This window comes from Phoenix dactylifera, unplaced genomic scaffold (genome assembly GCF_009389715.1).
Source record: "Phoenix dactylifera cultivar Barhee BC4 unplaced genomic scaffold, palm_55x_up_171113_PBpolish2nd_filt_p 000574F, whole genome shotgun sequence".
NCBI classification, from domain to species: domain Eukaryota; kingdom Viridiplantae; phylum Streptophyta; class Magnoliopsida; order Arecales; family Arecaceae; genus Phoenix; species Phoenix dactylifera.
This window is the reverse complement of record NW_024067976.1, coordinates 61,958-71,935: the sequence shown is the minus strand read 5'-3', so window position 1 is coordinate 71,935 and position 9,978 is coordinate 61,958. Positions and strand designations below refer to the sequence as shown.

The window sequence follows — 9,978 nt, the reverse complement described above, 5'->3', positions numbered from 1 at the left end:
CAACCCCCCCCCCCCCCCCCCCCCCCCCCCCAAACAAAAAAAAAAAAAGAGGCGGAGGAGGAGGGTGTACATCGCTAAAGACAATGTGGTTATTACATGTCTCATTTTTTCATGCTCCAAGCTGATTTATTTCTCACGTACCATATAAATCTATATCTCTTTCCTCTAAACCAATACACTTTCCAACAGCCCAAGCAAAATAAAGTTTACTTTGTAACAATTCAATTCTTCTCTGTTTTAAATAGTTTGTATTGATGATTTGTTTGGGCAACTTACATAAATGCCTGAGCTAAAGCTAATCAGTGTACTTGTATACGTTACAAATAAAAGAACAGAAGAGTAGGCAAGAACTATGATTTCAAGGCCAGGAGTCGGTGGGTGAGCTTTGAAGCATAGAAAGCAAAAGCTGCGGTGAGGAAAGACCATTTTGCATTTGAAAACATACTAACAATGCTTCTTCCTCTGACACTGGGAAACCAAATATTCTTCTCATCAACCTTCTTCACCATCTTTAGTCCTTCAAGATATCCACCCTCTCCTCTTTCTTTCATGATTTGTCCCTTTGAAGAACGCTGCTTCCTCCGATTTGCTTGCTCTGACACCTCCCCGAAATACATGCATAATGCCAACAGAACTGCCACAATTTGTAGCATTCCATTCATGGTTTCATCGCCAATGAAGGACCTTCCGCAAGCCCTCATAGAGATCTTCCCTATCAACTTTTTTTGAATAAATGCCTTGAACCTGCTAAAGAAAGAAAAACTACCCCTATCTTTTGATGGAAATTCAAAGCTCTCAACCACATCCTGCGTCACCATTGGGTTCAGATGGAAGCTAATCTTCTTCAATGGCTCAACGTGATGAAAGAATGTTTCAGCCACACCACTGCTTGAGACAAACAACCCATGCTTAACTTCAACTTTCTCATAAACGTCAAATGTTGGTGTGGTGGCACAAGCACTGTTCTCATGGTCATCTTGGTAGAACCCAAGTGGTTGAATGTCCACGAAATCAAGAGCCAAAGCATCAGGTTGAGATTGCGAGAAGATGGGCTTGTTGTCAATGTCTCTTAAATCCAGAGAACTAGTGTATAGATTGGCTTCTCCTGCAATCTAGTTCGAGTTAATCGGATTATCTAAACTGGGGTCTAATAAATAACATTCTTAAATGCGTACCTTCAGCGTCTGCATTCTCTCCTACTTGATCACCTGGAGTGCAATCCACTGGTGTGCTTCGTTGCTCCTCCGAAGCTATCTGCTTGGCAGTTATTCAACATTAAATTCAAAAGCTTACAATATTTTTAACTAGAAAGAGATAAGGTTATCCCTGATTTAAGGTTATATTCAAACCTCTATCAATTCATCATTGTTCAATAATTTCACCCCCTTTAGGTTCTCGTTTCCCTTCCCATTTATAAATTCCTTTTCCAAATCACATATCTCTATCAACTTTGTCGGCTCTTCTACTTCACATGACCTGGTCATGGATCTTGAAGAGCCCATCCCATCCATTTGAGAGAAGTGCATGCCTTCAGTTTTCCTATCAATTTCGTATTCCAGTAGGCAGGAAAACTCGTCAAAATGAGAGTTACTTCCAGCCCATATGTCAGGGTAGCCGGAATTATTGACAAGTTCCTGAGAGGCTGAGGCAACTGATAGGATTTCTTGCAAAATGTCCACCTCATTAGTATTTTCTTGTAATCTCTCAGAGTGCAGGATCTTAGAGTCAGCAAGATCAAGTTGTGGGAAGTCCTCCACCTCTAAAGGGGGCAACGACAGCCTGTGTTGTAGCCTTCCACGGTCTGGTGCTACATCCACCTGCTATGACAAAAATGTTGCAATTCTTAGATGACTTATTTAACACTTCACCAATGTATTGAGAGAGAGAGAGAGAGAACTAGATGCTATTGGAAACTAAGGGGTATACTAGCTCTCCTATAATTGCTGTAGGTGTCATTGAAGAATGGATTACCTCTTTATCACATTAAATTCCTCACATGAAATGGATCTGGCTAGCACTGGCTTTTCCATTATTTTCATTGTCAATGAGGAAAATACCAATCTGAACTGGGCTGTAGCCTAACACTATTCTCAATAAAATAAGAAAAATACCAATAATTGCCAACTTTGCCATCCACTAATATCCTTCAGCTACGAAAAGCGACTTGTTTCATCACTATTTCAAATTAATTAGTAGGCTCTCAAAACATTTTCTAAAATTAAATTTTTCATTGAATTTTTCATGTAAGTAATAATATCAATTCTCTATTTCTCATTCCAAAAGAAATAATATGCTACCACTTAAATAAGCTTGTCAGAAGATTACTATTTTCTATACTTCTAAATGAGACAAATTATCTAGACGTGATATCATGATGAAATATTATTACCTTGGATGGCACAAATGAAAAGCTTGGAAGTTGGTAATATGGAGATGAGGAGGTAAATGTCTCTTCATTGAGAAACTGCATCCACTTGCTATCGATGGAAGCACTTGCATTAAATGATGCTCCATGAATCATGTCCGACGAGCATGTCCCTCGTGGAAAAGGGTAGGCACAACTCTCCAAGTCCTCACCTCTTCCATCAGAGGAGAGATCAACAGTTGGACTACAATCATTTGAGATCCACTCAGAATGTTCTTCATAAGGAGCCCCATAATGCTCTATTATCTTCGGACCCGGTGCGCTCTTCTTAAAGATGCGACAAAGTGCATAGGCATCCTAATCATCCAAAAGGATAAGCATAAATTTTTCACATATAATTAAGTTGAAAAGGAATCCTTTTATATATATATATATATATATATATATATATATATATATATATATATATATATGTAGATAGATAGATAGATAGATAGATAATGAGATAACATTAGAGGGTGAAAGAAAAGGATTGAAATAATTCTAGCCTTTAGAATTAATGGGAGATGAGGTTCTAGCAAATGTACCTGTAAACCAGAGGTGGTTTCACATTCCTTCTCGTCTAGGCGGTATTCATGCATGACCCAATCAGTTCGAGAGCCATGAGGTGCTCGGCCTCGGTAGTAAACAAGAGTCTTCTTTGTGCCCACCGCACGCCTCTGAGAGCTCACCTTTCGGTCCTTTCCTGTTGCCTTCCAGTAACCAGCTTGAGTTGCACGGTTTGTCCTGGAACCATTTGGGTACTTGCGATCTCGGGGACTGAAGAAGTACCACTCAAGGTCTTTGCTTGGTAAAAAGGATTTCTCTAAAAGAGTGTAAAAATTATTTTTCATGCATGATGATAACTTTAAAAAATATAAACCAAGATGGAGTGCAAAAGAAGAGAGGAGTGATTTATGTGATCAGTTATAAATAAAAGCTCAATAGTAACCTAAAAATTAAGCTCAATAGCAACTTTGAAGAATTATTATATACTGCCCTTGGATCTTCTAGTTTGCTCTTTAGACCTAGACCGGGTCCAAAGTTTTTCATGCTATGCCTTTACAAAACATTAAATACATAATGATCAAAACCTAGACATTAACCCTACCAAATCCTAGATATGCCCCGCCAAAAGCGGGACAAATTCTGCGGAACTCTGATCTCTCTTGGAGACCATACTGCCTTTCCTTTATACTTTGTTGACTTGGATCTAACTCTATGCTTCCTGGATATTTTGGCCGTTTCAGATTGCAGTTTGTATATTGGTGCTAAGAAATCTAAAGTAACGTGGAGGTTCTATCTAAAGTTAAAAAAAGAACCAAGACGGAAAAGCCAATTGGACGCTGTAAAGTTGAAATGGAGATTAAGGAGATCTTCTTATCTTCTGGCAATGTGACAAACTCTGGAACAACCTTCAGCTTTAGCCACAAAATTAAACTGAATATTTTGCTTTCAAAGAGATGAAAGTGGCACTGCTCTTAACATGTTAAGCTGATATTCCCATTTGAGGGAATTCTCACGTCTGCTTTGGGGAAACGCGATCTCTATCTTCCAAAGAAGAGGAATCTAACCCTCTTTTCTCATCGACTGCATGGTACGGAAACTGATGTTTTCATGGCTTATTGCTCAGAAAGAATTTTTATAACCGTCTCCGGATCGAAGTGAGAGGCAAGCATGTCATGCCCTCAAACGAAGGACATCAACATACTTGCACAGATAGTTTGACTTCTAAGAAAAGATTTCTTGAGACCAATATCATACCCTAGAACATGATGGTGATGGAAGCAAGGAATTCTCTCTATAGGAAGATCAAGGAATCTACTGTGATGGATGAAGTGTTAGAGAAGGCAAGACTTAGAAATTCTTTCCGTAGGAAGTGGATGAGAACATTGGCTTAGTCAAATTGCAGAATTGAAACAGATGCATGAAGTGCAAGAGAAGCCAGGCCTTCTAGTTATATTATTAATCCACGATTTAATATTTTATTTACAGGTTGCTTTCCTTTAGCAACCCATTTCAAGCAAATCATCAGTATTGCTACACTTAATGGATGTCATTTTGGAAGACATTTTTGTATTATTACAGTGCCAACATTCTTCATCAAAAATATTTTTTGTTAATATTGTTGGCTTACTACTGTTCTTAAAACTAATTCCTTTCTACAATGAAGCTAATTGATATATGGTGAGATGAAGGTGACAATGGAAGAGAACTTAATACCTGGTAAATCCCATGGCTCGCATTTGTAGAGATCAACCTCGGGGATGATTTCCAACTCAATCCTACGCCCGTTAATCTTCCTTTTGAGATAGTATGCAACGAGCTCTTCGTCTGTTGGATGAAACCTGAATCCAGGAGGCAAGCTAACGGGTGCCATTTCGTACGAACCTTCTAATTCTCCAAATTCCCAACAAGATCGAGCCTCAAGACAGATCTTGCTATCCACAAAAACCGGATAACAAGAAGTATACACTCTCACCTGATGTGCAGAGCCTGAAGTCAAAACAAAGTTAGAAATTACAAACAAGAAAGAACACGAGAGAGACCTTGTGAGGACTGGGAGGGAGGATGGATTTGGGAATAGGAGGGGCCAGGAGATTGTATGGGGACTAAAAAGGATAAGGAAGGGGTGAAGAAGAAAAGGAAGGGGAGGTGGGCAACCCCTCTCTATGGTTTTATAGAGCGTTCTGAAGAGACTTCTTTTAGCATCTGGGTGTGGATTCGTCTCATCGTTGGGAAGAAGCTCCTGGCTTTTGCTTTTGTTTTCTCTTTTTTTTGGCCTTTACATCAATGGCTACAATATCCCAAGCTTCCATTCTTGTCTTTTGCTGTTAAAGCCTGATGTGGGCACGTGGAAGAGTACTATTGGAGGCTGGGTGTCTGGGGAGGAGTGCACTTGCAAATATCCGGTAAACGAGATGGCCTGAGCTTATGGGGTTGACGTCATGTTCACTCACGCTACCTTGGAGACGGATCGCCGATTAATTAGTCTGACGTGTCTGCCGTTGTGCCATGTTCCGTGCAATAAGGTTTGACATTGTGATCCATGTGATTACGCCGTCTTTTATCATTTTATTCTCCTTTTCCATTTCCAGTAGAAGAGGTTTACACAATCCCAGACTGTCTGCTGCTGGAAAAAACAAGGGATGGCACCCTATTCCATTAATTTAGATCGTCGTGAAGGCAAGATTAGTTCAAGTTTTTAACACAATGATCAAAAAAGTTTATGAGCATAGCGAGATGGCACCTTATTAATTAAGAATCAGGATCCTCTTCAGTTCAAGTTACAAAGGTCTGTTCTTGATCATGTAGCTCACTGTCTCCTATAGCTTATTCAATCATACGTTCATTGTATACCCGGGAGGACTTGAACTCCGTAATTAAGCACCTAGCTATGGACAAGATTGAATTACATAGATGGTCATCTTATAACTAACCAGAATATATATGAAAATTTTATGGTAGATATTTTTATAAAATATATTGTAAGTCTTAAGTACTATGTACGTTAATTATGAATGTTATTTCACTTGGTAAGTTCAAGTAAAATAATCAACTTTTTATTGGCATCTATTATTGCCGGTCCAAGGATCCTGATGTAGATCGCCTCTATCATCTCAACAACTGGAATAGGATCCCACATAGGATAGAAGGGATTTAGATTTTTCATATAACACAGAGGGAAAGCCCATTTAGGGAGGTGATACAGACCTATCAACGAAAGCGGTGGTCGGACAACAACAAAACAGCAAACATATGAAGCAGAAGGAGGTTGAAATATCAAAAGATAGGAGAGCACCCCTTCTCCCAAAGTTACAGGGTCATTTTGCCGAGTTCTTTCGACATGATTCTCTCGACGCGTCCTAGTATACTCTAGGCCAGGCTCTTTAATATTTAAGTCAGAAAAGATTTATGTTGAAACAAAGGAAGAGGAAAAGGATCAGAGAGAAAGTATTTCCCTACTAAGAGTATTTTTTGTTATCTTTTTCAAAGGGTTATTCATATTTATTTATAGTTAAGATCTTGAATTTTTTGGAATTGCATCCCAATAAATTTGGGATCGTACCCAAAAAACTGCTAATATGGCATAACAAACTTGAGGACATACGGTAACAACCTTGCACGTGATGAAATTGGGCACGTCATTGAGGCGGAGGAGAACGAGTTGCTTCTCTTGCCAAGAAGCCTTGTTCATCATGGCTTTAACAGCCGAAGTCGCCAAGCTGAGTTAGAAAATCTAGACTCAAAGGTTGGACGCTTGTATTCTACTTGATCTGTTTTCTATGTTTACCTTAGAGGTTGGCTTGAGATGCCTTGGAGGAGATCCGGATGTGCTAAGATCGTCACATGGCTGTGAGTTGGATGAATCCTACTGCTCTATCATTTTGTTCGTAAAATACCATATCATCATCATTTCTTGCTATATTATTTCTTCGAACTCTTGTATTCTCTAAAAATCTTGAAAATTTTCCTTCTTGATTATTAAATTTGTTAAACATTAGTAAATAGTTGCATAAATCATCTACTATTAGAAGGAAACTCTTGTGAAAGCCTTTTTCTTTGAGCCTCCATGTTGCCCAAGGTGACAAGCCAAGAGGGGGGGGTGAATTGGTTTCTTTTAATTTTAACTATCTTACTTGTGTTAAATGATGTGTTAGTGAACTTAAACAAATCACAATGCAAACAACAAGAAGTATAGTAGTTCGGTGCTCTCCTTAGCACCTACATCCACTCCCCAAGCGACCCCTTGGGAATTCACTATAATCCCGCGGATTACAGTTGGATTGTTTTCCGGGCTCACAATCCAAAAACCTTTACACTTTGGTTTTCCGGGTTCACCAAAAACCTATGTTGGTTTTACGGGCTCACCAACGAACCTATGTTGGTTTTTCGGGCTCACCAACGAACCTTTACAATTGGTTTTACGGGTTCACCAATCAACCTATTCCGTTGGTTTTGCGGGCTAACCAACCAACCTTTACAAGTAGTTTAACAAATAAAGGAAGAAGATTTAAACTCCTAAATGAGCAAATAAAACAATATAATCTACAAAGAAGAGTTTAGAAAGTATTTATCGCTTGTAGTGACTTCTCTCTTCTTTGTCAAGGATGCTTCACTCTTCAAGGGAGGATGGAGCTCTTGATGACTCTTTGAATCTGCTCAACCCCTTTCTTTGATTCTTGAATGAAGCACTTGGATGAAGAAGATTAGGGCACTTTCTCTTTCTTGTGTACTCTTTGATATTCTTTGGAAAAGATGTTCTATCTGATGAATAGTGCCCCTTTAAATAGTTTCCTACCTCCATTGGACAAGCCCCAATGGTTAGAATTCAAAAACTAGCCGTTACTCACTGTTGGAAGGACAAAAAGTACATCTGCAGAACTAGCCGTTATGCTTCTGCCCGTGTTTGGGTCGGCTCAACCTGTCCTTGGGTCGACCCAACTTTTACTTGGATCGACTCAAACATTCCTTGGGTCGACCCTCTCAGAATCCACAGAAACTTGAAATTCAGCCTTCCTTCACTTGGGTCGACCCAACTTTTCTTTGGGTCGACTCAAGGTTCAGTTGGGTCGACTCAACTTCTTCTTAGGTCGACCCTAACAGGGTTTCCAGAGAACCTTTTCTGTCTTCTGTTCTGTCTTGCCTTTGGGTCGACCTCTCAGGTTTGGGTCGACTCAAGCTTGGGTCGACTCAACTATATCTTGGGTCGACCCTCTCAGTAAATCCAGAGAACCATTTTCTGTCTTCTGTTTGAGGATCTTGATGTTTGGGTCGACTCATGCTTTCCTTGGGTCGACCCAACTCACTGTTCATTTGTGCCATTTTTGCAGAAGTGTGCCAAATGCTTTCTTGATGTGCTGGGGTCGACCCAATCATCCTTTGGGTCGACTCAATCCACACTTTGCTGCATCTCAAGGTTAGATTCATTCAAATAAACAATGAAATGTATCTATATCAATTTATCCAAATATACTGAGAGTAATAGACTTATAAATGAAGTATCGATTTAACTTATAACATACTCTAGATAATTGCTTGTTAATCATCAAAATAACACTATCATCCTCAATCTCCCCCTTTTTGATGATTACAAAATAAAGAGTATGAACCTTTTGATACTTATTTTAAAATCAGTTTTTGAAAGGGCTTAACTTGCTGAATTTCAGCTTTTCATATATAAGAGTGAAGTCTCCCCCTATATCATTCAAGTGTTGCCAATTTGACTTTTTGAATTGCTCCCCCTTTCATTTATAATTCATTAAAGATGAAACTCCAAAAATTTGAGATAAAACATGAGTTTCAGGTTATGTATCGAGGTGTGAAAGGTGCGTGCCAAATCTGAAATTCTATGTGCCAAATTCTGAAATTTGATGGAAATTTTTGACTTGATCATTTTCATTGTTGCAAATTGCTCCCCCTTGGATGCATATGCTTTCCTATATGATTTTCAAGTTGTTTTACAAGTTATTTCGTTATTTCTCCTTCTTTCTTTACTTCTCTTATCACTCTGTCTTTACTTCTCCCCCTATTACATTACTCTTTCTTTACTTCTCCCCCTTTTTGTTATCATCAAATAGATGCATGGGAAAAGACACAATAAATAACAAACATTCAAACTTCATTGATCAAAATAGGAACATTTTAGTAAATTCATGCCCAAAAACAAAAACAAATACAATGTTCCTTAATCAAAGTTTAAAGATACATGATAAAAGCAAAATACATATGAGAACTAGATATCTAGCCTAGGCTCTAACCAGAAATGCTAATATCTGCCTAGGAAGTATCTAATGGCTGGGATCTAGTCCTCATCCTCCTAGTGTACGTGGCGAGGGGAGGTCGAGCCTGGTGAGACTGTGTCTGGCGTGGAGCACGATGAGCTGGATGACTCTGTGCCGATATCTCTGACTCAGCAGCCTGTGGCACAGAAGGTCCATGGGTCTCTCTCTCTCCGGAGTGCTCCTACCTGCTGCCTCAGATCACTGATCTCCGCAGTCATGATGTCCAGTCGGCTCGTCAGCCCATCAGTGACAGTCCTCGCCTGAGCTGACATAATATCCAATCTGCTCGTCAGTCCGTCAGTGATGATCCTGGCCTGAGCTGTCATAATCTCAGTCAGCCTACTCCAGAACTCATCTGTATCTCTCGGAGGAGCAGATGACGATGGTCCAGCCTCAGAAGGTACAGTAGGATGATCCATATGCTCCTCATCCTCAGGGATAGAGTCTCCAATATCTGGTGCATCATCCTCTGCCTCACCCTCTGGTGCCTCACCCTGAATCCCTGCTCCAGTATGAATCCACTGCCCGTTCACTTTCTCATAACCCATACGTATAAGTGTCCGTGCAGTGTATGTGTCAGTATGAAGCAGATGCCTGGATACCTCCCCCTCGACAGACATGCCGTGCTGTCGAAAAACCAAAGTGAGTATCATACCATAAGGTAGGGATACTCTGGAGTTGCAGATCACTTTCCTCATCTGCTTCAGTATCATGGCCGGGAGATTCAGGGGAATACCCTGAATAATATACTCCATCACTACTAATCTCGCTCTGTGATGCGATCGAATC

General features: G+C 39.8%; 1 protein-coding gene across 1 annotated transcript; it reads right to left on the bottom strand.

The window, feature by feature from the left end:
- Window positions 1-201: 201 nt before the first annotated feature.
- On the bottom strand, window positions 202-5,115 carry LOC103698082 (NAC domain-containing protein 86-like). The gene is made up of 6 exons (XM_008780050.4): window positions 4,628-5,115; window positions 2,953-3,230; window positions 2,390-2,722; window positions 1,350-1,817; window positions 1,176-1,254; window positions 202-1,105 (listed from the first exon to the last, which is right to left on the bottom strand). The coding sequence occupies exons 1-6, from the start codon at window positions 4,782-4,784 to the stop codon at window positions 351-353; spliced, it is 2,070 nt and encodes a 689-aa protein (XP_008778272.2). The 5' UTR covers window positions 4,785-5,115; the 3' UTR covers window positions 202-350.
- Between the last annotated feature and the right edge of the window lie 4,863 nt (window positions 5,116-9,978).

Excerpts from the sequence above, each read along its gene's own strand:
- LOC103698082 (XM_008780050.4), bottom strand. The coding sequence starts at position 4,784 with ATGGCACCCGTTAGCTTGCCTCCTGGATTCAGGTTTCATCCAACAGAC. Across the intron at positions 2,723-2,952 it reads AAACCACCTCTGGTTTACAG|GATGCCTATGCACTTTGTCG; the intron begins GTACATTTGCTA and ends TTGGATGATTAG. Across the intron at positions 1,255-1,349 it reads ACAATGATGAATTGATAGAG|ATAGCTTCGGAGGAGCAACG; the intron begins GTTTGAATATAA and ends ACTGCCAAGCAG.